The sequence below is a fragment of the Stenella coeruleoalba genome (assembly GCF_951394435.1).
Source record: "Stenella coeruleoalba genome assembly, chromosome: 2".
In the NCBI taxonomy this organism is placed as follows: domain Eukaryota; kingdom Metazoa; phylum Chordata; class Mammalia; order Artiodactyla; family Delphinidae; genus Stenella; species Stenella coeruleoalba.
Window position 1 is genome coordinate 83,820,258 of NC_137147.1, and position 25,063 is coordinate 83,845,320.

The 25,063-nt window shown below is 51.1% G+C and overlaps 1 protein-coding gene, 1 long non-coding RNA gene and 1 pseudogene across 7 annotated transcripts; 1 reads left to right on the top strand and 2 right to left on the bottom strand.

The window, feature by feature from the left end:
- Positions 1 to 52: 52 nt before the first annotated feature.
- On the bottom strand, positions 53 to 7,275 carry LOC307182023 (large ribosomal subunit protein uL11-like; annotated as a pseudogene). The gene is made up of 2 exons (XR_013831734.1): positions 6,961 to 7,275; positions 53 to 734 (listed from the first exon to the last, which is right to left on the bottom strand). The product of XR_013831734.1 is annotated as a large ribosomal subunit protein uL11-like (transcript).
- A 424-nt stretch (positions 7,276 to 7,699) lies between these two features.
- On the top strand, positions 7,700 to 18,917 carry SPINT1 (serine peptidase inhibitor, Kunitz type 1). 5 transcript variants are annotated; one of them, XM_079913723.1, is made up of 11 exons: positions 7,729 to 7,912; positions 8,126 to 8,665; positions 14,586 to 14,713; positions 14,945 to 15,083; positions 15,193 to 15,363; positions 15,540 to 15,566; positions 15,905 to 16,030; positions 16,145 to 16,195; positions 17,192 to 17,362; positions 17,587 to 17,634; positions 18,069 to 18,917. In XM_079913723.1, the coding sequence occupies exons 2-11, from the start codon at positions 8,206 to 8,208 to the stop codon at positions 18,278 to 18,280; spliced, it is 1,533 nt and encodes a 510-aa protein (XP_079769849.1). In that variant the 5' UTR covers positions 7,729 to 7,912; positions 8,126 to 8,205; the 3' UTR covers positions 18,281 to 18,917. The 5 variants fall into 5 exon arrangements, with proteins under 5 accessions (XP_079769845.1, XP_079769846.1, XP_079769849.1 ...); XM_079913721.1 differs by having other exon boundaries at positions 7,817 to 7,912; positions 15,966 to 16,030; positions 18,069 to 18,272; XM_079913719.1 differs by having other exon boundaries at positions 7,700 to 7,839; positions 15,905 to 16,195.
- LOC307182441 lies at positions 17,673 to 21,350 on the bottom strand. Its single transcript, XR_013827170.1, has 3 exons — positions 21,210 to 21,350; positions 20,855 to 20,996; positions 17,673 to 17,778 (listed from the first exon to the last, which is right to left on the bottom strand). It is a non-coding gene; the product is annotated as an uncharacterized lncRNA (long non-coding RNA).
- Positions 21,351 to 25,063: the final 3,713 nt, after the last annotated feature.

Below are 25,063 nucleotides of genomic sequence, written 5' to 3' on the forward strand. Positions count from 1 at the left end.
TTTTTTTTTTTTTGGTTGTCAAATAACCCTTTATTATTTTTCTTTGCAGTGCTTAACTAGCTGGGCATTCCACCACGCCACTGTGATGTCATCTATGATGTTGTGAGGGTGGCGGCCATCAACACTGCAGCCCACAGACTGGGTGGCCCCCAGGATCTCTTTAATGGTTCCAGAGAGTTCTCTAGCTAAAGATTGATGCCGCATCTGTCGGGCAATGTTGACAATTTCATCAAAAGTCATGTTTCCACTGTACTTAATGTTTTTCTGCTTCTTCCTTTCTCTTGGTGATTCCTTGAGGGCTTTGATCATCAGGGCAGAGGCAGAAGGTACCACCTCAATCTGGGCCTCTCGGTTCTGAATGGTCAGCTTCACTGTAATCCTCAGACCCTTCCAATCACCAGTTGCCTTGGCGATGTCATCACCAACTTTTTTTGGAGACAGATCCAGGGGGCCGATCTTGGGGGCCAGGGCAGACATGGCACCGACTGCCCCACCGGTGCACCTCAGGTACATGACTTTGATCTCATTGGGGTCGAACTTAGGCGGCATAGTGGAGGCAGCTGGTGTCGGATGAACCCGGATTCGGGACGACTGAAGAAAGTTGTACCTTGGCCTCCTCTGATCCAAAAGCCAAAAGCAGGTCACAGTCTTTTTGTAACCTAATCTAGGACGTGACATCCCATGACTTTTGCTGTATTCTATTCATCAGAAGCCAATCACTAGGTCCAGCCATGCTGAAGGGAAGGAGATTACACACAAAACAGCATGAATACCAGCAGGTGTGGACCATTAGTGACCATTTAGAGGCTATCAAACACGCTGAAATATTGTGAGCATTTTTTAAAAAAATTTCCCAAGCAGCTATTTCACTTTCTAAAAATTTATTTATTTATTTGCTGCTCTGGGTCTTCATTGCAGCACATGGGCTTCTCTAGTTGCAGCACTCGGGCTTCTCTAGTTGTGGTGCATGGGCTTAGTTGCGGTAGTGGGATTTTAGTTCCACGACCAGGGATCGAACCCGGGCCCCCTGCCTTGGGAGCAAGTAGTCTTAACCGCTGGACCACCAGGGAAGTCCCATGAACATTTTGGACATTAGCAAAATTCTTCAAGAATTCCCTTTTGAGGGAATTCCCTGGCAGTTCAGTGGTTAGGACTCTGTGCTTTCACTACCAAGAGCCTGGGTTTGATCCCTGGTCGGGGAACTAAGATCCCACAAGCCTCAAGGAGTGGCCAAAAACAAACAAAAAAATTCCCCTTTTAGGGCTGCAGCAGTATCTGAGGGGCCTTGTCTCCTTTACATAAAAATTGAACAGGTGACAGCAGCCTCGCCTGGAAAAGTATTTCAAGGGTCATTACTTTCCCCAAAATTCCTTATCAAAAATCCTTGGGATTCCCTGGTGGCACAGTGGTTGGGAATCTGCCTGCCAATGCAGGGGACACGAGTTCGAGCCCTGGTCCAGGAAGGTCCCACGTGCCACGGAGCAACAAAGCCCGTGTGCCACAACTACTGAGCCTGCGCTCTAGAGCCCACAAGGCACAACTACTGAGCCCACCTGCCACAACTACTGAAGCCCACGTGCCTAGAGCCTGTGCTCTGCAACAAGAGAAGCCACTGCAATGAGAAGCCCGCGCACCGGAACGAAGAGTGGCCCCTGCTCCCCACAACTAGAGAAAGCCCACGCACAGCACGCAGCAATGAAGGCCCAACGCAGCCAAAAATAAATTAAAAAAAAAAAAATCCTTGACTCTGCATTATCAAGGGAATTAGAAGGCTTTTATTTAGATCATTACAACTAAAATTTATAAAATGTATTTATTTATAATCATTAGATAATTAAAACTAAAATTTGTTCTGTAAATATATTATCCTTCTGTTTCAGTTATTATTGCCGCAAAACAGTTACCCAAAAACTGGGTTGGCCTCTTGGTGGGTGTTGAGCCAACAGATACGATCCAGCCAGAGACTGGGAAAAGGAAGGATTCATTATTACTTGCAGCAAGTAAGGAGAACACCAGGGATCTTTCCCAAAGCAGTCTCTCACCGAACAGCAAAACTGGAAGTTCTGAGCTAAGGGTACATGCATATTCATGAAGAGGCTTGAGCAGAGGAGCATTCAGCATAGAATTATGGCAAAGGTTGACAGAGTCCAAGTCTTGGTGGATTGAAGTCAGGAGGGTCAACATCATCATTCCGTCCTCCACCTGGGTGGGGGCCTTAGTTCCTGCTGAACTCAGAGACGTATAATCATGTATTGAATATATCCCTTGAGGAGGAACTAGGACTCTTCTTTATCACTGCACTATTGTTTGACTGCCTTCTCTGTTCTGACATTCCTTTGTTCCCTCGAGATCCTTGTTACTGAGACCTGTTTGAGGGCAAGCATTGCGGCCAGGCTTAGATCACAAAATGGCTTCTCTCTTTTTTTAAAAATTTATCCTCGTAGCACGGCTTGTGGGATCTTAGTTCCCCGACCAGGGATCGAACTGAGGTCCCCGGCAGTGAAAGCCCGGAATCCTAACCACTGCACTGCCAGGGACTTCCCCCCAAATGGCTTCTCATATGTCAAGAATGCCATTCCTGATTCTCTTTCTCCAGGGACCCGCTAACCTAACTGCTTATGAAATCACACCAAAATTTAAAGGCTTAAAACAAACACATTTGCTCACAATTCTGCAACGTGAGCAGGGCTTCACAGGTGTAGCTAATCTCTGTTGGGACGAGTCGACTGGGGCTAAGGATGCAGGATAGCTTCACGAAGCTAGTCAGCTGAGGTGACTGTGAGATATAGCCAGATCCCTCTCTCTCCCTTCACAGTCTCTCATCCTCCAGGGTCTTGCTCTCTTCCGGTGGCCTCTCTCTTCCTCAGGGTAGTCAAACTTCTTTACATCACAACTGGTTCTAAGAGGGGAAAATGTAAGCCACAAGGCTGAGGCCTGAAAGTCATGTGGCACCACTTCTGCTCCGTCCTACTGGTCAAAGCAAATTATGGATTCAAAGGGAGGGGAAAGATAGATGTCACCTCTTGGTGGGAGGAGCAGCATGCACTTACAGGGAAGGTGAGGTCCTGTCTACCATCTTTGATAGCCATCTTTGTAGACAATCCATTATACCTCCTTACAGAAACCACCAGACCACCATCCAAGACAAGGCACTCAGTGTTTCTTTTCTAGTAGTGGTGTTAAGGACTGAATGTTCTCACCAAAACACCCACTCCTAAGGTCAGTGGTTGGTACTGGTGGTACGGCAAATATGAAGGAAACCTGTAGCATAAACCCTGGCTTTCTCTTTCCCAAGTTCATAGACAGGGAGTGAGCCATTGGTCTAACAAAAGAGATAACTTACCCAGACATTTCTCCTTGGGCCTGCAACGTACAATTAGAAAACAATATCATCTGGAAATGCTTTGCAGGAAGTCAGGTCAGAATCACAGAAAGGACCTAAGATTGGCATTCAAGAAACCTGAAGTCTGGAGGTGGCCTCTGCCACATACTATCTCTGTGTCTCTGAACAAATCAAGGACAAATCTCTGGACCTCAGCTTCCTATACGTAAGGTGAAGGGCTTTAACTAAGGTCCCCAGTACCTCTGACGCTCTCTACCTCTCCACAAACCAAACTTTATGAATCCATCCAGAGGACAGCTGGTTCTGTACACACTGCTAAAGAGGGTCTTGGGGGTCACTGAGGATCTGAACAGGTGAAGGACAGATGAAGGCAGGGCTGGAGTGTTACCGAGTCCAAGCTCACTCTGCTCGCCAAACAACAGGCCAATAAATCAGGAGACAAGCTGTTGAGGCAAGGAATACGACTTTATTTGGAAAACAGGCAGACTAGGGTCCCCAAAAAACCATCGCATCTGGGTCTGGATGCCTGTTTCTTTTATAGAACAGAGAAGGGGAGGAGGTGAGGAAGTAAAGTAAAAAGGCCATTTATCTTGCAAAACATCTCCCCCTGTGGCCTGCATCAGGGAGGGGATGTGTTAATTTCTTTTTTGCAGCCATTCACAGGTGGGCAGGGTCAGGTTGTCTCCCTGTGAGCTGAACAAAGGCACTTTAGTTTAACATTCAGGCACAGGGGCAGGGTTCCCTAAGGCAGGCCATTATGTATGATTATAATAACAAAAACAATGAAAAGCAAAGGTTAAATTCAAAGAAACAAATCCAACATGGAGTCAAAATTGGCTCTTCCCTGGGGCTTCCCTGGTGGTACAGTGGTTAAGAATCTGCCTGCCAATGCAGGAGACATGGGTTCGAGCCCTGGTCTGGGACGATCCCACATGCCACAGAGCAACTAAGCCCGTCTGCCACAACTACGGAGCCCACATGCCACAACTACTGAAGTCCGTGAGCCTACAGAGCAACTAAGCCCGTCTGCCACGACTACTGAGCCCACATGCCACAACTACTGAAGTCCGTGAGCCTACAGAGCAACTAAGCCCGTCTGCCACGACTACTGAGCCCACATGCCACAACTACTGAAGCCCGTGAGCCTAGAGCCCGTGCTCTGCAACAAGAGAAGCCACCACAATAAGCATGCGCACCACAACGAAGAGTAGCCCACACTCTCCACGACTAGAGAAGGCCCGCGCACACCAATGAAGACCCAACGCAGCCAAAAATAAATAAATAATTTTTTTTAAAAAAAAGAAAAGGCAGGGCCCACAGATGACTCCAAAGTGACTGGGACAGTGAGATCAGGAGAGAATATGGAGACAGAAGCATTTTGGGGCTAAATATGATCAATGTGGAGGTTATGATGATGTAGTTTTCTCTTCACCATGGAAGCATTCCATGCTCACTAAAGGAAACCTCGGAAATAATTTTATTTTATTTATTTATTTTTTGTGCGGTACGCGGGCCTCTCACTGTTGTGGCCTCTCCCGTTGCGGAGCACAGGCTCCGGACGCGCAGGCTCAGCGGCCATGGCTTACGGGCCTAGCCGCTCCGCGGCATGTGGGATCTTCCCAGACCGGGGCACGAACCCGTGTCCCCTGCATCGGCAGGCGGACTCTCAAACACTGCGCCACCAGGGAAGCGTCGGAAATAATTTTTAAGCTAGGAAGAAGAAAATGTCACTTCAAATTCCCATCATTCAAATGCCATCACTTTCACCACTTTGGTGGACTATCTTAGTCTTTTTTCCCCTCGTGTGTAGGTTTTGTCTTCTGGACGTAAGAAGCAGCATAAGGTTGTGAGAAAAGTGTAGTTTTTGATGTCAGAGAGACTTGAGATAAAATTCTGCCTCTGTCACTTTTTTCAGGTGTCAAATGAATCTATTAACTCATTTAACCCTCATACTAACCCTGTGAAGCCCCACTTCACATACAAGGAGGCTAAGGCACAGAGGGGCTAAATAAGTTGCCAAAGTCTACAACTGATAGTGACAGGTGAAAGAGTTAAACCCAGTAGTCTTGAGTCTGAGGCCCACAAGCTGAACCCCTACACTGTCTTGCCTCCCACTCTTCACTGCGTGACCTTGATGGAGTTTAGTGAGACTCTCTGCAAAGTAGAAACTATTCTCAGAGCTGTTGTGGGAATCAGAGATCACAGATGTCGAGTGTCTGGCACACAGCAAGCATCTCAAATGGGGGCTGATCATCACTTGAAAGTTTGTGTTTCAGGCAAGTTGAATCTGAGGTGAGGGTGGAATTTCCAGCTGAAGTCAGATTGTAAGTGCAGTAAAGCAGTGTTTAGGTGCTGAAGCAACAGACGTGGCCTTCCTGGACTCCAATCCCTGCTCTGCCACCTAAATGCCACGTGACCTGACAAGTTCATTCACCTGTCTGAGCCTGTTTGCTCATCTGTAAAAGGGGAATAAAATTAGTACCTATTTTCTTGGTTTGTTTTGAGTATATGGGGCAATGCGTGGGAAATACATAGGGTTTGGGCATTGTCAGGGCTTGACGGATGTAGGTTTTTGTAATGGTGTATATGATGGAATGGAAGTAATGTGTAATGGTGTAATGGAAGTAATGATTAATCTGTAGTAATATTACCATAAGGTAACAGTCTCCTGTGTTAGGATTCTTGTATGCATAAGGTATTGAAGGAGGTAGGAATGAAATCTCAACAAAATCCTTTCTTTCCAGTAACTGCACAATCGTATGCTTCATTCCTGGTGTACCATCATTGCTCTAATGTTCCCCACTGTGCCTGGGGCAGTGGAAAAACCCAGAAAATCCAGAGAAGGGGAGACAGACCTCAGATTCCCACCCCCAACACTCATAATGTGGGCAGCTAGGGAATGTTGCAGTTTAGCCAGGAAAATGATTGAAGGGTTGGCTACAGGACCTAGTAGGTAAAGCTGCTCTAGATAAGAAAGTAGGAAGACCGTTCCCATTGGGCTGGGGTTTGTTAAGTCATCATGAGAAGGTGTGGAATCTCTTTGGGGGGAAAGCATTAATAGGACCAATCTTGCTCTGTAAAGAATGGACTTTAGGGGCTTCCCTGGTGGTGCAGTGGTTAAGAATCCGCCTGCCAATGCAGGGGACACGGGTTTGAGCCCTGGTCCGGGAAGATCCCACATGCCACGGAGCAACTAAGCCCGCGAGCCACAACTACTGAGCCTGCGAGCCACAACTACTGAAGCCCGCGCACCTAGAGCCCATGCTCCGCAACAGGAGAGGCCACCACAATGAGAAGCCCGCGCAACGCAAGGAAGAGTAGTCCCTGCTTGCCGCAACTAGAGAAAGCCCGCGTGCAGCAACGAAGACCCAACACAGCCAAAAATAAAAAAATTAAAGAATAGACTTTAGGAGGAGTTCTTCTCTCAGGAAATGCAATGAGCCTGGCTTCAAGGAGTACATGGCTCTGTGAAGGTCATTAACTCAGCTACTTTGGAAAGCTGGAATTTCTAGCTTCCAAGGATGTTATTTCACTGGAAGAAAGCAGCCAGCTCCTGACCAGGATCATCCCACCTGGTGAGAGAGGAAAGGGATTCTGCAGAGAAGGGATCAACTCACCAAGGAGGCTAACAGGGACTCAGCTCCGACAGTGACCCGAATGTAAACGTTAGTACACGTTGAGGAAGGGCCTCAAACCAAAAGGAACCACTGCAGATCAAGCGGGGAAGCCTGGACACTGGAAATCTCCTGTTTCTCACTCTGACAGAGAAAGGAGGGCTTTCGGAGCTGGCAAAGGTGGTGACGATGGAGCAGGCATCCTGGATTCCAGTTACCAAAGGTGCAGCCACGCAGTTTCTGGGATCTCTTCCTGCCACAGATGGAAATGATTTCTCGAGGGCTGACGACGACAGCGAGATCTTTTGCATAGGGCTTTCCCCCATTTCTTCTCCGCCAGCCCCTTCCCAAGCGCCTCAGGCCTGGGTCTGGGAATGCCGGCCCGGACCGGAAAGGGAGGCCGGAGGTAGCCGCCCCAGAGCGCCCGACCCACCCTCGGGTGCCTGACTTCGCTGAAGCGTCCTCCTGACCTGTCCGGGCCTCAGGGAATACGGGTGTACTTCTGGGGTGCGGGGAACCACGTGAGGCTGGACTCGGTGGATCCAGCGGCCCGGGGCAGGGCGCCCCGGCCTCTGAGCCCCTTTGGGCACCAGGCTGAGGGAGAAGGGTCGGGGATCCCGGGGATGCGGATAGGCGGTCCGGAAGCTGGGGCTGGACAGGCGCACCGGGCGTGGGCGGAGCCGGCGGCGCTGGGGTTAATGTCCGCCCCGCCCCTGCTGCGCTGACTCAGTTTCACCAGAAACTAGGGGGAGGAGGTGGCCGATCGCCAGCGCACCGGGCACTGGGGCGGAAGCTGCGGCCCGAGCCGCGCAGGAAGCCGGGACCGGAACATCGGCTGGCTCGGCCCCACCCCACTCACCTGAGCAGGTAACCAGGGCCGAGGTGAGCAAGCGAGGAGGTGAAGCGGGTTCTGAGCATGTTTGGCCCTTTGTTCTCTGCTCGTGCGTGTGTCCGGGTACGTGAGTTCCTTAGACGTCCGTCTGGCCGTCCGTCGGGCTGTCGGGTCACCGGAGTGTGCGTGGGAGGACCGGGCCCGCGTGCCCCTCTCCACTCCCGGGGTCCTCGGTGCTTCCCGGTCCTCCCCTTAACTTCCTCCCGGCCCGCCCACCTACCTTGAAGTCTCCCGGCTGATCCGGTGTCTCCTCCTCCGTCCCCTCCCCTCTCTCAGGTCGCTATCACCCTCGGAGGTCAGGGGCCCGCACTGTGAAGGTGACCGCCGTGGGGAGGAGGGCGACGGTCCCCGGGGGGATGATGGCCGGGGCCCGCCTCTCCCAGGCCCGCATCCCAGCGGTCGCCGTGTGGCTCCTTTGCTCGCTCGGCCTCCTGGGCACCGAGGCCGGGCCGCCGCCCGTGCCCCCCAGTCTGCTCACGGCCGACAACTGCCTGGACCGCTTTACCCCCGGGGTGCCTGCCTTCGTACTCGACACCGACGCCTCGGTGAGAAACGGCGCCACCTTCCTGCGCTCCCTCACCGTGCGCCGCGGCCGGGACTGCGTGCACGCCTGCTGCAGCTCCAACGACTGCAATCTGGCGCTGGTGGAGTTGCAGCCCGACGGCGGGGAGGACGCCATCGCCTCCTGCTTCCTCATCAACTGCCTCTACGAGCAGAACTTCGTGTGCAAGTTCGCGCCCAGGAAGGGCTTCATCAACTACCTCACGCGGGAGGTTTACCGCTCCTACCTCGAGCTGCGGACCCAGGGCTTCGTAGGTAAGGACGAGGGTGCCAGGATTCGGGGAAACTCAGAGAAGGGACTGGTTATGGAGTCCTGCGCGAGGCATCAGAACGCAGTTAGGAGGAGAGTCCCATTCGACCCCAACTCCTCCTTAGAAGTAGGCGGTACAAACAGTAAATAAGGGACAGCCTACAGGAGTGGGGAGGGCTGACACCCTAGAGCACAGACTGGCTCCTGAATTGAGGGTGTTGAGTGGGTTGGTGCTCTGGGATGTGTGTACAGGAGAGAGGACGCAGCTTCTCCAGATTCTCACTTCTGGCCCCAATAGGCCAAGTCAGGGAGTTAGCTGTCTGGAGGCCACCTGGTGACTAGATAGATAGAAGATACCCCTGGCGCCTTGGCGGAGCACTGTCCTAGGCACCTTGGTGCCCTGTCAAATGAACCTGGTGAAGGATAGGTTCCTTCTCCACTGCTGGGCTTGGGATTGGTTATAGCATCTCTCTGTACTCCTCCCCCCACGAGCTGATTTTTTGGTGGTCTGGGGGAAACTGTCAGGCCCCCAGAGTCTAAAGAACAAGCCCAGTCTGGGGGTGACCCAACTGGGGAGGGGGCGGTATTGAGGGCGCAGTGGCCTAGAGCCTCTGGGGTGGGGGTGAGGAGGGTTGCTGGGTGAGTCAGCCCACTGGTATGTATATCTGGTAGGGAAGGGATGTCAGCTGTCCAGGCAAGTGTGTGTGTGTGTGTGTGTGTGTGTGTGTGTAAGACAGGCAGGGCTCTCCCTGCTCAGGATCTGGTAACCAAGCTGTCTGCTCACCTTGTTTACTTCCAGAATAAGGGCAAAGTCGGGCCCAAGGCTCCTTCTCTTTCCTCCTGGGACTGAGCAGTTAGCTAGGATCAGGGCCCCTCCAGAGACCTTCAGTCCCCATTCTCTCCACCTGCTGTTCTGGCCAGGTGGGGCTCCAGGGCAGGGATGGGTCACTCTGATAACCTCTGTTAGCTCTCTACAGTTTGCTGATCGCTATGCCACTCAGCCTCTCACTTAGGCATCATGACAACCACCTCTGAAAAGGGTGTTATTAGTAGTCATCCCACTTTTAGATTAGGAAACTGACTCCCATGTTAAATGGATAAAGAAGATGTGGCACATATATACAATGGAATATTACTCAGCCATAAAAAGAAACGAAATTGAGCTATTTGTAATGAGGTGGATAGACCTACAGTCTGTCATACAGAGTGAAGTATGTCAGAAAGAGAAAGACAAATACCGTATGCTAACACATATATATGGAATTTAAGAGAAAAAAAATGTCATGAAGAACCTAGGGGTAAGACAGGAACAAAGACACAGACCTACTAGAGAACGGACTTGAGGATATGGGGAGGGGGAAGGGTAAGCTGTGACAAAGTGGGACAGAGGCATGGACATATATACACTACCAAATGTAAGGTAGATAGCTAGTGGAAAGCAGCCGCATAGCACAGGGAGATCAGCTCAGTGCTTTGTGACCGCCTGGAGGGATGGGATAGGGAGGGTGGGAAGGAGGGAGACGCAAGAGGGAAGAGGTATGGGAACATATGTATAACTGATTCACTTTGTTATAAAGCAGAAACTAACACCATTGTAAAGCAATTATACTCCAATAAACATGCGAAAAAAAAAAGTAATGGGTCAATGAAGATATCAAATAGGTTATCAAAAAAATACCTTGAGATGAATGAAAATAGAAATACAGCTTTCCCAAATCTGTGGGACACAGCAAAAGTAGTTCTAAGAAGGAAGTTTATAGCAATACAGGCCTACCTAATGAAGCAAGAGAAGTCTCAAATGGAAAGTCTAACTTTCCACCTAAAGGAATTAGAAAAAGAAGAGCAGAGGCAAAAATTAGCAGAAGGAAGGAAATAATAAAGATCAGAGCAGAAATAAATAAAATAGAGACCAAAAAACAATCGAAAAGATCAATGAAACTAAGAGCTGGTTTGTTGAAAAGATAAACAAAATTGATAAATCTTTAGCCAGACTCGTCAAGAAAAAAAAGAGAGGGGGCCCAATAAGTACAATTAAAATGAAAGAGGAAAAGTTACAATCAATATGACGTAAATACAAACAATGATTACAAATAATAATAATAATTTGCCCAGGATAACACTGCCCACAAATGGGAGACCTGGGACTCAACCCCAGGCAGGACCTCCAAAAGTCCTGTGCTGTTCCTCACACAAGACCACCTTTCTGGTAAACCTGTCTCTGATCCAGGACAGCTCAGTGGACAACAGAACCAGAGACTGGGGAGCCCAGGCGCCAGGATTGGAGTGGAGCTGGGTGATCTCAGTCCTGGAAAGTAGAAAAGGGACTTTCCTCTCCAGCCTTTCCTCTTCTCCCTATTCTTCCAATAGCTCTGGATCTCTGAGGAGAGGTAGGGTGGAGATTCCGGGAGGGGGACACTGTCTCTGGGCCAGGCTGGGCCACTGAGTCCCACTGGGCCAGGGCCTGAGCCTGTGCCACAAGGAAGCAGCAGAGTGTAGGTGGTGATGACTCTAATTGACCTGAGCTGCTTGCCCTCCCTGTTCTGCCAGGACCCCTCACTGTAGGGCTAGCGCCTGAAACTCTGGGATCTGGTCAGGAAGCTGAGCTGGATGGGGCCTTCCTCATCTGGAAACCTCCCCACCCCCTGACTGGCCTGGTTGGCACAAGACAGGATGGAGTGGGGATTTCCTGGGACCTGTGGGAAGCTGGGTAGACCTTGGACTTTGTGTGGGCCCCAGGCCATTTCAGGGCAACGCAGCGTTTTGGGGAGTGGGGGATGCCATGTGCATGTCAAGGAGTCCATTCTCAGCTGAGTCCTATTAGAGAGGTTGGAAGTACAAAGAGGGTACAAAGAGGGTCAAGCCACTGTGGCATCCTGGAGGCTAGGCTAGGGTAGACCGAGGCAGGCAAAGTGGGCAAGTGCTCAGGGCTTCTAAAACCTTTGATTTACTGGGGAGAATCCTCCCCAGGGTGGGTTGATCTGTTCCCCCTTTCCCTGCCTATGGCCAGGCCAGGCCAGGCCAGTCCAGATTGCTGGGGCCTCCTGAGCACCCTGCTCTTTCCTCCTCTCCCCTTCCCCCTCTTTCCGTTGGAGGAGTGGCTTAGAAGGTGGAGTCTGTGTTTCCCTTGAGAGTCCTGAGGCCTGGCAGCTGGGGGAGGGGCTGGCTTTATTGCTACTCTGGCCCTTTGCTCTCTTGGGGGTGGGAAAAAGGGAGTAGTGGTAGGGCAGGGCATCTGCCCCTTGCTCCTGGGGGCTGGGGCTTGGAGAGGGCCAGCTGTGTGTGGGTGGACATTGCTGATTTGGCCCAAGATCTGCCGTGCCACTCAGCTTGCCACTTCCACCCTGGGGGCCAGTGGGGCTAGCCTATCTTTCTGCTAGTAGACTGCCAAGTAGTCTGTCTCCTTTCCCCTTTGCGACTGCTGATTACTTTCTGAAAAATGCAAGGAGGGAGGAATGGGCTCCTCCCAGCTCACTGCCCCCTTGGCTTGGCCTCTCACCTCAGGGCCTGGGGATGGCCCCTGTTGGGCCCTTAAGCCACTGGGCTGGGGCTTGGTTCCAAACAGGTACTTTCCTGCTCTCCCGGTCTCTTACTTCCCCTCAACCGAGGTTCCCTTTTCTCATTCCCGTAGCCCTCTGCACCATCGGATGTGTTCCTCTGTGGAAGTTCTCCCCTCCCATCCCTTTGCTGTCACTGTGTGTCCTGGTCTTCTCACCTCTGGGACCACCCTCTGAGAGTTCCCTGTTGGCTCTGCTTACTCTGCCTCATCAAAGAGGAATCTCTGTGACTCAGCCTCCTACCAGCTGTTCTTATCTCTTTACCTTCTCTTCTTTGAACTCTTAAACTTGATGTAACCCTCTGCAGAGCCTCTGTGGAGGGCAGTTGGGCAATACCCACCCAAAATGTAAATGCATATAACCCTCAACACGACTCCACTTGCAGGAACTCATCTTGCGGCTATGCTTAAACTTGTGTAAAACAACTTACCAGGCAATCAGTCACTGTACCATTGTTTATAAGAGCAAAGAATTGGAAACAAGCTCAGTGTCTGTCAACACATCCTATAATTGGATACTGTGGTGCTGTTTTAATCATAATAATAAACCCTGAGGTAGCAAGGGTTAGTTCTTAGTAGGGAGGGAGGGAGGGAGGAAAGAAGGACCTACATCAAGAGAGACTAGACTGATGGACTGGTTAATGTGTTGTAAATTTTGGTGCATTCATACAATAAGTACTATGCAACAAAAAAAAAAGGAAGAAGAAGTTCTTTATATATTGCTATGACTGATTTCCAGTATATATTAAGGGAAAAGCAAGATGAAGAACTACCATGCTTGTGAATATCCTATACACTCTCTCTTGATACTCACACATACACATACACCCAAACTAGTAATTGAGAATGCCTCTGGAGAGAGGAACCTGGGGGTTTAAGAATCAGGGACTTAATTCTCACTACCCTTTTGTATTTTTTGCATATTTCATCATGTACATGTATTACCTAAGCTAAAAACAAAAACAAAACCCAAAGACTATAAAGATTATTTAAAGAATCACACTTCTAAGCACATATGGCCTGCAGCATGGTGTTTTGATGTTTTGGAGAGAGCATGAATCAGACCAGGGTTCAAACCCCAGCTCTGCCGTTTTGAAACTGAGCGACCCTGGGCAAGTCATTTAACCTCTCTGGTGTCAATTTGCTCATCTGGAAAGAGGGACGAGAATGCAGTTGTGGCAGGATCTATCCAGCCCAGCCGATCTCCTCAATGTCCACCTAACCAGTCTTACAAATTCCCGACTCCTTGCTTTGGCTCATCATGTTTTCTGCTGTCATCAACAACACCAACATTCTTCCCCACAACCAAACAAATAAAAACAAAAGGATCAAAAAATCCTTTCTCCCTTCTTCACAAAGCCTTGCCTTTTTCCTCTAGCTTGCTGTGGGCTTTCCCTTCTCTAAACATCCACTTCCTTTTCTTGTACATGTATCACACAGCCCTTCATCTTGTTGGGTCTTTCTCCCATTTTGCTTCCTGTTGTTGGGTCTTACCTGCCTAACTGGACCGTAGTACCCTCAAGGGCAGTGTGTCCATTTCCTAAGGCTGCTGTGCCATGTTACTACACCCTGGGTGACTGAAGACACTAGAAATGTACTGTCTCACAGTTCTGGAGGCCAGAAGTCCAAACTCAAGATGTCAGCAGGGCCACACCCGCTCTGAAGACCCTGGTTGGGGGAGGGTATGGTTGCCTTGTGCCCCCTTGTAACTGGAGGCAGAGTCTGTCTGAGGTGGCAGAGGCATCCTGCTCCTGTGCCAATCATCATGGGACACCAAAGCTTGACGTGGTGCTGCCCAGGGCTCTGCTCAAGGTCTCTGTCCGGATGGGCTTCTTAGCAGTGATGTGGGCTGCAGAGCGAGGGGTGATGGTGTTAATTACACATTGACTTATTTGGCTTTTCAAAAGTATCGTTACTCTTAACTTTTTAAAGGAATTAGCACAAGTACCTGCTCATTGTAGAAAACAAGAAAAGTCCCCCTTCCAAATATACGTGCATATATTGATATATATATATATATAGTGTATATGTATATATATATTGTATATGTATATTGATATATATAGATATATATCAATATATATTGATATATATATCTATCTATATATTTTTTTTTCCTAAATGGGATCAGATGGCAATGCTGTTTAGTTATTTGCTTCAGAAAGTTGGTTTTACAACATAAAAATGTCTTAAGTATGATATATCTAAACAGAGGGCAAGAAAATGGTTTAGTTGTGAAATCGCATCTGTGTCTCAGGCAGGCTGCCGAGTCCTAGGTTGGTCTAGTTGCGACCCATAAGGCACCAGCCCCCCACTCTAGGAGAGATCCTGTCCTTTCAGTGAGAGTTGACCTTATCTCACCTTCCTCCCAGGGTCCCGGATCCCCAAGGCCTGGGAAGGCACAGACTTGAAGGTACAGCCACAGGAACCCCTGGTGCTGAAGGGTGTGGAGAACACAGATTGGCGCCTACTGCAGGGTGACACAGACGTCAGGGTAGAGGTGCGATGCTGGGCTGGCTCCCTGACCCCCACCTCAGCTCTCCAGGGCCCCCTTTCTGGGGCTGTAGGCCAAACTGCGGCTCCAGACGGGGTGGGGTGGATAGAAGCTGAGGATCCATTTAATACCAAGTCCCTCGGCTCCCCGCAGTGGGGCAGGGGGGCTGACTGGGAGGACCTAGGGCCAACCAGGGGCATCAAGGGGTCCCAGCCTGATGGCCACTCCTGTGTTTAGAGGAATGATCCAGACCAGGTGGAGCTGTGGGGACTCAAGGAAGGCAGCTACCTGTTCCAGCTGACGGTGGCCGGTTCAGACCAGCGAGAGAGCACGTCCAACATCACAGTCACCGTGCTGTCCCCCAAGCAGACAGAAGGTGAGGAAGGGGGTGGGGAGGCAGACCCAGGACTCACCCGCACCCTGCACCCTGCTCCGGCTCTGCTGATTGGCCCTCGGAGCTCCCTCACCAGCTTTCCTTCCCCCAGAATACTGCCTTGCATCCAGCAAGGTGGGCCGCTGCCGTGGTTCCTTCCCCCGCTGGTACTACGACACCACAGAACAGATATGCAAGAGTTTTGTTTATGGAGGTTGTCTGGGCAACAAGAACAACTACCTTCGGGAAGAAGAGTGCAAGCTCGCCTGCCGCAATGTGCAAGGTGGGCCTTTGTGAAGCAGTGTTGGGGCTCAGGTGACATTCCCCCAGGGTAGGTGTTCTCTCGTCACGGGTCAGGGAGGTAGGCGTGGGAATCCCCCGTCCCCGGGCCCCCCTATCAGCTCATCCCTGCTGGGGCCTGGCCCTGCCTCCTCTCACTTCTCTGTTTTTCTCTCCCAGGCCCCTCAGTGGAAAGGCATCATCCAGGTGGGCTTTGCTTCTGTCCCTATTCCCCTCACCCCTGCCAGCTCCCCAGCCTCTGTCAAGTCCAGGCCCCTGACCACACTGCCCTGGCCCAACAACCCATTCCTACCATCAGAATGAAGGCCCACGAGTGCCCCAGCCCTTGTAGCCCAGGATCCTCCTATCAGCTTCTGCCCGTTTTGTGTTAGGAGGGTATAAGGGACAGGGGTGGAAAGGGAACTGGGGTTGTGTCATGATGCCACCTTGGGGTAGAGAGGGCCAAGTAGATGATGGACTCTTGGTATTTGTTGGCCGCTGCTTGAGCCTGACCTCACCGTCCACCCTGTCCCGCCCCCACCCAGTGTGCTCTGGCACCTGTCACTCCAGCGAGTTCCGCTGCAGTGATGGCTGCTGCATCGACAGCTTCCTGGAGTGTGATGACACTCCCGACTGCCCCGACGCCTCCGATGAGGCCACCTGTGAAAAATGTGAGGCCTGGGGGATGGAGGGTGGTGGGCACAGCAGGGGAGGTCCAGACCACTCACCCCACACCTCTGGGAGACCCTTGTCAGGTCTGCGCCTCCGATCTTTCATCTTTGCAGATACCAGAGGCTTCGATAAACTCCAGAAGATCCATTTCCCCAGGGACAAAGGTGAGCTCCTGCCCAGGTACCCTGGGTCAGGGCTGGCACTCCTATCCTCACTCATCCCATCAATGGGCCAAAGGCCTGCTGTGTGTACCAGGCTGTGGGCAGAAAGCTGGGTCGGGGGGTGTCCTGGACTTGCCTTCTATGTTTCCCAAGCATCATACATCCTCTTAACACGTTCAGAAATTTAGCCATGCCTACATATCACTGAGATGTTATTGATTTAACTTAATGTATTAAAAAGGAAATTTCATATCACTACCGTAAATGAAAAGCCACTATTATATGCCACGATCTGAGACTGACTATTAAAATAAGTATAATAGGGACTTCCCTGGTGGCACAGTGGTTAAGAATCTGCCTGCCAATGCAGGGGACACGGGTTCGATCCCTGGTCTGGGAAGATCCCACATGCCGTGGAGCAATTAAGCCCGTGCGCCACAATTACTGAGCCTGTGCTCCACAACAAGAGAAGCCACCGCAATGAGAAGCCCACACACCGCAATGAAGAGTAGCCCCCACTCACCGCAACTAGAGAAAGCCCGCGCACAACAACGAAGACCCAACGCAGCCAAAAATAAAAATAAATAAATTTATTTTAAAAGAATAAATAAATAAGTATAATAAAACGTGGTAATAAATTTTAGCTGGACATTGTTGTCTGCCAAGGCTCAGACCCTTAGCCTTCTTTGTTAAAAGGTAGACTATCCAGTGCTAGAGAGAAAACCAAGACCTTGATAGAATTGGGAATGCTGAAAGAAAATTGAAAAATATATGAGTCAAGTCTAGGGTGATTCTGGGCCCAAGCTTACTCCCTTCTGTCTTCCTTGCAACACTTTAGATGAGCCAGATATTTCTGGGGCCCCAGGCCCTCACTGAGTCACAGCCATCCTCAACATGAGGAGGAGGGTCAGGAGGTGGTGGGCAGCAACGATGTGGAGCCTGGTGGTGGCAGGGAGGCCACGTGGACACTCACCCCTTTGCCTGCTTCTTACCCACCAGGCCATTGCGTGGACCTGCCAGACACGGGCCTCTGCTTGGAGAGCATCCCCCGCTGGTACTACAACCCGTTCACTGAACGCTGCGCCCGCTTTACCTATGGTGGTTGCTATGGCAACAAGAACAACTTTGAGGAGGAGGAGCAGTGCCTTGAGTCCTGTCGTGGCATCTCCAGTGAGCAGGGCAGTGGGGGGCGGAAGATGGGGAGGGGAAAGGCTTAGCTAGAGCATTTGGCTCTGTCCCAAGGCCTGGGCTGGTCACACCTCGTCCTCAGAGCACCCGGAGTAGGGGTGGGAAAGGATGGCACTGGGTCTGGGGCACTGCTGAAGAGCAGCTGTGTCTTTGAACCCTTCGTATTGACTTGTCTCTCCGCGACCCCTGCCCTGATCATTTTGTAGAGAAGGATGTGTTTGGTCTGCGGCGGGAAAGCCCCATTCCCAACACAGGTAAGCCCCCATCTGCCCTGTCACCACTGAGTAGGTATCAACTCAAGGATCAACTCACACAATTGGTTGTGACTGCCTAAGCCAGTGCTGAGAAGGATCCTGAGGTTGGCTGAAGGGACAGAGTGCCACGATCAATTATGGTATCTGCCAGGGGTGAGGGAGAGAAGCATAAAAATGAATGCCAGGTGTGTGTGCCGTCAGCACCCCGGGCCTTCCCCCACACTACCTGCAAGTAGAGCAACCTGGAGCCGAGACCCGAAGCCCATCAGAATCCCTCTCACCGAGCTCCCAACAGAGCTGATTGAGCTGCTCACATGCCCGAGGGCCGTCCACGCCCGGCATCCATTTGCCTTGACCCTTCCTTACAGAGTTGGGGTGGGTGTCAGAACTGAGCAGGCCCTGGGAGCACCTCATTCGGCTCCTTCTTCCTCCAGACTCCGTGGAGGTGGCCATTGCAGTGCTCCTGGGAACCTGCATCGTGGTGGTGGTAGCCATCCTGGGTTACTGCTGCTTCAGGAACCAGAGGAAGGGCTTCCACAGACACCGCCACCACCACCCCCCACCCTCTACCCCCACCAGCTCCAAGGTATCCACCACCGAGGACACGGAGCATCTGGTCTACTACCAAACAACCCGACCCCTCTGAGCCTGGGGCTCTAGAGGGCTCTAGCCAGTTCTCACCTGGCCCTGCTTCCTCCTTGCCAAGGTAGAGGCCTGGGCTGAGGAAGACTTTGGGACCAGACTCCTCCAGCCTGTTTCCCAGGCCTATCTGCCTCCAGGGCCAGGGCTCCAGACGCTCTTGGAGGTGTCTCAGCTAAGCTCAGGCTACTTGTTCCTGAGAAAGCTCAAGGGTCTGCAAGGAGCAGAAAACCTTTGAGCCAGGAGTCCCACGCATGGTTGGACCCATCTGCCTAGGACTTCAGAGGAAGTTGGAATTTTGCTTCCTGTTCAGAGCTGCCTGCCCCCATCCCACGACCTTGAGAAGAGGCCTGGGGTCGCATCAGAGGCTGGAGGCCCCAACTCCCGTCCTCCAGAGCTGGCCCTCCCACCCTGCAAAGTCCAGGGCTGGGGTGCAGGGGAGGACGTCCCTGTATATTCTGTGTTGTACAGAGCTGCTTTCTGTTTATTTAATGCCGTGCCGGGTGGGTGGGAGGAGTGGAAAGTGGCTCTCTGGCCGCTGCCGCCTCTTCCCCTTCCCCGCGGAGTGAGCCCCAACCTGGCCTGGCCTGTGGCACACACAGCCAGATCCTCGGCACCCCCCAGGGCCCTGCTGCTCCCCTACTTCCCACCGGCCCCAGTCCACCCACAGTGTAATAAAGTGATTTGTCCTGTAAGTCTCCTGCCTCTGCTGTGTGGGCCAGGAGAGGGACAGAGCTGCAGGGGGAGATGGGACTGCCCCGCCCTACCGGTTCAGGCTTTGGTCACCCTGTTTAGCAGGTTTTCCCGCCCTTCCCGAAACTGTCCTAGCCCCAGCCCCTGAGGGTGAGGAGATGTGCCAAGTCTGACCGCCAGGGGGTGGGGAGGGGAGAAAAGGCCGTGGGAATAGGGGGCCTAGGGAGGCCACAGAGCACCGTTTCTTCCGGGTTTGAGCCTGCAGTGTGTAGTTGAGGACGGGGGAGGGGGTGGGGGGGTGCATAGGCTTGAACCCTGGTTCTTTTTTTTCCGCGGCATTTGGGAATCTTAGTTCCCTGACCAGGTATGGAACCCAGGACCCCTGCAGTGGAAGCACGGAGCCCTAAACACTGGATCGCCAGGGAAGTCCCCTGAACCCTGGTTCTTATCTCTGCTCCCTTTGGTGTGGGTGCAGGGGTCCCATGTGGCCACCCACAGAAGCCTCTGCTTCTTTACCGGAGTATAGTTGCTCCCCAGTCTCTGAGGAGCAGAGGAGGAAGGAGCCTTTAGCTGAGGTGCTTCTCTCCAACACACACGCCTGCATTTGTTTGAGCTACCTGCCTCTTGGTGCCCCCCCCCCCAAAAAAAATCATCCCTTTAATTCATTTCTTCATTTTCTTTTTAAAAAAAATTTTTTTTTTTTTTTTTTTTTGGCCGCATCACAGGACATGTGGGATCTTAGTTCCCCGACCGGGGATCTAACCTGCACCCCCTACAGTCAAGGCACAGAGTCTTAACTGCTGGACCGGCCGGGAAGCCCCCATTTCTTCATTTCTTCAACAAATTATTGAGCTCCTATGTACCAGGCACCGCCAGTCATTAGAAATTTGGTTTTGTAAGATAAGCACATAGGAAGTACTATGTAAGTGCTTTACATATCTCAAGTGATTGCCTCAGCACACAACCCTGGGATGAAGGTACTATTATCCTCATTTTACAGGTGAGGAAACTGACTCAGCAAAGTTCAGTTCCTAAGGTCCTAGAGCTGGTGCCGGAGGACTGATTTAAACCCTTACATTATGGCTCCAGAGTCTAGCCTTACAAAAGAGACACTTTTAAATTGTGATAAATGCTATACAGAAAAATCAAACGGCAGTGTGAGAGGTTGGGGGCTACTTTTAAAGGATTGAAGGGCAACCTAGGTGAATGTCCATATTTGAGTCCTAAGTGCACGGCTCAATGAATTTCTGTAACTGAACACACCCAGGAGCCAAGCACTCAGATCAAGAAGCAGAACCTTATTAGCAGCCAGGATGGGCCTCCTTTTGATGGGTAACTTTCTCACACCTTTGTGTTCTAGTACCTGTTGTACTCAGCCTGGACCACCTCCCCCTTTCTCATCTTTCAACCTAAACTCGAGTTCTCATTCCTGAAATCCTCCTGCATACACACGGCTGGGGGGCACTCCCTACTCTACATCCCTGTGTCTGCTAACAGGACCTTCAGCACAGAGCACCCCAGCACAGAGCACCCCCTTTTCCTTTCCATTTACTTATCTGTCTTCCCACTGGGTTGTGGGCTCCTGGAGACACAGATGGTATCTTAAGTCACCTCTGGGTCTCCAGCACCCCACACCCCCTCTACGACCTTAGTAAATGGTAGTAGGTCAATAAACTGAGTAGATGGCAGGGGGTGGGTCCCGTTATGGTGCTGTGGCAATTCCTATTTCATCAGGCACTGTATTTTTTTTTTTTTGGCCGAGACACGCAGCTTGTGGGATTTTAGTTCCCCAGCTAGGGATTGGACCTAGGCCCTTGGCACTGAGAGCACAGAGTCCTAACCACTGGACTTCCAGGGAATTCCCAGACACAGTATTTTTGCTTCCTACCTTGCCAGCCACTCATACATCCTTCAAAGCTTGAAATGGGCTCTATTCCTCTTCTGGTCTCCCCAGCACTGGGAACAACCTTCATTATCCCGTGGTTCTCTATGAGCACTTCCGGGCTGAGGTCAATTCTGTATCCCAATGCCTAGAAGAGTAATCAACACATAATAAAAGCTTAATAAGTGTTTGTTGGACCAAAGGGAGCATCCTCCTCTTAGGGAGAGGTGGAGATGTACTGAGATGATGGCAGACAAAGCGCCTTCCCTAGAAAGAGCTGCTGGGAGGGAGGAGGGTAGGGCTGAGTCAGCTGGGTGACAGGAGGTGGGAGCGCGGAGGAGCCGCTAGGGGGCGCGCTCACCACTGCCGGGCGCTGTCTTTGCTGCAAGGGTTGGGTCCAGAGTGCACAGTCCCAGGCAGGTGTCCGGTGTGGAGCAATAAAAGCTGAGACGCAGTGCCTGTTCTTCTGCAGCTTACACTCTGGAGTGCAGGCGGAAGGAATGCAAATACTGTAACAAAACAATATGGTCCCCAAACTACTGAGATGTCCCCAGCTGTTCTCTGCTCCATCCCCAGCCAAATGACTCCCTTTCTCAGAACTTTGATGCCTCCCAGGACTTCCCTGGTGGTCCAGTGGGTGAGACTCCGCGCTGCCAATGCAGGGGGCCCCGGTTCGATCCCTGGTCGGGGAAATAAGATCCCACATGCGTGGGGCAACTAAGCCTGCATGCTCTAGAGCCCGCATGCCACACCTAGAGAGCCCGCCTGCCACACTACTGAGCCTGCGTGCTCTGGAGCCCCCATGTCACAACTAGAGAGCCCCGCACGCCACAACTCCAGAGCCCACGTGCTGCAACTACTGAGCCCGAGTGCTCTAGAGCCTGCGCACCACAACTAGAAAGAAGCCCATGCGCGGCAACGAAGACCCCGCGTGCTGCAACTAAGACCCGATGCAGCCAAATAAATAAATATTAAAAAAAAAAAAAAGACCCGGCACAACCTAAATAAATAGAACTGTCATGCCTCCTTTCTTTGCACAGGCAGTTGCCTCCACCTCAAATGCCTCTTTACCCCCTGGAAGGCTCCTACTTACCTCGTGATCCAGCTCAGAAAGCCTTCGCTGTTTCACAGCTGCCCTCTCCATTCTCTCACAGCTCTGCTGCATACATATGGCCCATGTTAGCATAAGTCTACCCTCATAGGGACAAGGCTCCTCGGGGGCAGGGATGGGGACTGAGTCTTATTTATCTCAGTATCAACTGTGCTAGGATCTGCTTGTGCATACAAGGTATCCCACAAATGGCTGTTGAATAAAACAGAGGCTGATCAAGCCGTGGAGATTAAGAAAGAGCTTCATCATGACATTTTTTTTTTCTTAAATTCCATATATATGTGTTAGCATACTGTATTTGTCTTTTTCGTTCTGACTTACTTCACTGTGTATGACAGACTCTAGGTCTATCCACCTCATTACAAATAGCTCAATTTCGTTTCTTTTTATGGCTGAGTAATATTCCATTGTATATATGTGCCACATCTTCTTTATCCATTCATCCGATGATGGGCACTTAGGTTGTTTCCATCTCCGGGCTATTGTAAATAGAGCTGCGATGAACATTTTGGCTTCATGAAGGAGGTATAAAATGAGATGAGCAGGTGGGTGTGGGTGTTCCAGGCATAGCAAAATCATAGTGAGCAAAAGCTGGGCAGGGGAGATCATGGGTCTTGTTTTGACTGGGGTCCAGCAAGCTGCTCAGCTTGTCTCAGACCTTGAGAGGAAAAGCTGGGAGGCTGGTGGGTAGAGATCACATTGGTGGGCACTTGGGGATTTGAACAGAGGGACAGGGGAAGGGGTAATCCAAACTCGGCTTTAAGGAGTATAGAGGTCACAACTAGAGGTCACGACACAGGGAGAGGGGAAGGAAGAGGATGCCATACCAAGTAAATCAGGGAGAGTAACCTGTGTGAAGTACACAGTAGATGTGCAGTAAAGGCTAGTTGGCAAGGTTGCATGCTGGCAGCCAGTTGGGCTGTGACCCAAACAGTAGTTTAATTTCTTTAATTAGTTACTAACAGTTAAAGAGTCAGGAAAGTTTATTTTTTTTAAATCCCATATCTCTAGCTTCTTGTGAAAATTTGGGAGACTGGCAATGGGGGCCCACATTCCTGCAGCAATTTAGGTCTTAGGTCCTCTTGAGCGCCTCAGGCTCTAACTCTCCCCATCCACCCTGCCACTCCCAAGGTTAGGTGCTTGCCTGGGCCCTCCAGGCAGTTTTATTCAAAACCTATTGGTCCCAACAGTTCAAACAAACAGGGACAAAAACTGGGTTGTTTCTCCCAAACCCACCCCTGCCCACTTAAACAAAAAGCCCTGAATGAGGAGTGGTTTGCCCTATAGCACAAGACCGCTTCCTTCCCCGCCACCGCCACCGCAGCTAGACTGAAGCCTGGGAAGGCACTGCTCAGCTCCCCCCACACCCCACTCCAAGGGTTGTGGTTAAATGCACCACCTAGAAACCCCAAACCCGGAAGCCTGCTTCAGCCCTGGGAGTGGCCCAGACTCCCCCGCAGGCTCTCCTTCCCCACCTGCAGTAGCTCCTGGGGTTCCATCAGCTGAGCTCAGAACAAAGAAGAACAAGAAAATAGACTGGGAAGGAAACTGAGAAGCCCCCTGTCACGAGGCTAAAAAACAACCACTTTTTTTACACAAAACTGGAAAAAGATATTTACCCAAATGTCCACAGTGTTCTCTTGTCGTTGATAAAATTACAGGTGGTTGGGCTTCTCTGGTGGCGCAAGTGGCTGAGAGTCTGCCTGCCCATGCAGGGGATCTGGGTTCGTGCCCCGGTCCGGGAGGATCCCCGTGAGCCATGGCCGCTGAGCCTGCGCGTCCGGAGCCTGTGCTCTGCAATGGGAGAGGGCACAACAGTGAGAAGCCCGCATACTGCAACAAAAATAAAAAATTACAGGTGGTTTTTACTGTCTTCTTTTTGTTGACCTGCATTTTAAAAATTTTCTACAATAAATATTTATTGCTTTTGTAATATGAAAAAGGTGTTTTTTGAAGAGGTATTGAGATCTATTTCAGAAAGAAACAGATCATCAGACGAGGAGCTCCCAGGTGGGATAGAGACCATGGAGCTGGAAAAGGAGAGATAGCGTCCTAAGCGTTGGGGAAGGGAGAAGCTCTGAGACTTGGTGACTGACTGGCTCATGCAGAGGGAGAAGCTGAGTCAGTGGGGCCTTCAGGTTTTCTGTCCTGGGAGCCTGGCAGTGCCACCAATAGAAACAGGGCTGACGGGAGCGGGGTGGCTTCAGGAGAACCAGGCAGAAGGTGAGGGATCATCAGGTACCAGATGGAGGCTAGTTTTATTGATTTTATTGCGGGTTACTTAGTTTTTGTTTGCTTTTGCCTAGCCTTATTGGGGAGGGATTTAAAGGCAGTTTAAAAGCATCTATAAACTATGAGATAACCTGAGTATAAAGTAGGACCAAGATTTAAAAAAAAAAGAAGGAGGAACATAAAATAGGGCTAGGAACAGGGCAAAAACACACGTGTCTTGTAGTCTTTGGGCCACACACTTAGCTCTGTGTCCCAGCTGTGGGTGCATACTGGTGAGGCCCCCAACACTCTGGAGGTGAGCATGTGGGCCTGGTGAAGGGAACGAGCCATGTGAGGGTGAAACGGAGGAGTGGGGAGATTACTGGAAGAGAGCGAGAGCGGACCCAGAGAGGAGAGCAGAAAGTGAGGACAGAGGCTCTTCTTGGAGGAAGAGGAAGCAGAGGAGGATTAGTCGGAGGGGCGGTGGGAGACCCAGGAAGAGAGAGGCTCAAAGGCGAGGGGTTTCAAAGCCTGCCAGGGTCAGGAAAGGAGGATGCTGGGAATGAGGAGCCAGCTGACCATATGAATGGTTGAGGAGCCAGGTAGGAACCTAGAGGGGCAGGGGGCAGAGTCGGGTTGGAGACTGTTGTAGAAGTGGGGAAGGGAAGGAGAGCTGTGGGTAAGGAGAGGCCCGTGCTGCATTTCAGGCCTGGAGGGAGAGGCTGAAGGTACAGTGACAATGGAACACTGATGGAGTACAAAGGAGTACATTGCTGCCCCACCAGCTCACTTGGGGTTGTCTTCCCAGTGGATTTTCTCTGACCCACATACCCTCTCTTGCGTGATCCTCTTTGCAACCACTTTATGACCTCAGGTTAACCAGGCCTCCAGAA

What these genes read in the sequence shown, in the direction of transcription:
- SPINT1 (XM_079913719.1), top strand. Translation starts at nt 8,206, where the DNA reads ATGATGGCCGGGGCCCGCCTCTCCCAGGCCCGCATCCCAGCGGTCGCC. An exon ending in ACACAGACGTCAGGGTAGAG is followed by an intron (nt 14,714 to 14,944) that starts GTGCGATGCTGG and finishes TCCTGTGTTTAG; the next exon opens with AGGAATGATCCAGACCAGGT. An exon ending in AAGCCCCATTCCCAACACAG is followed by an intron (nt 17,635 to 18,068) that starts GTAAGCCCCCAT and finishes TTCTTCCTCCAG; the next exon opens with ACTCCGTGGAGGTGGCCATT.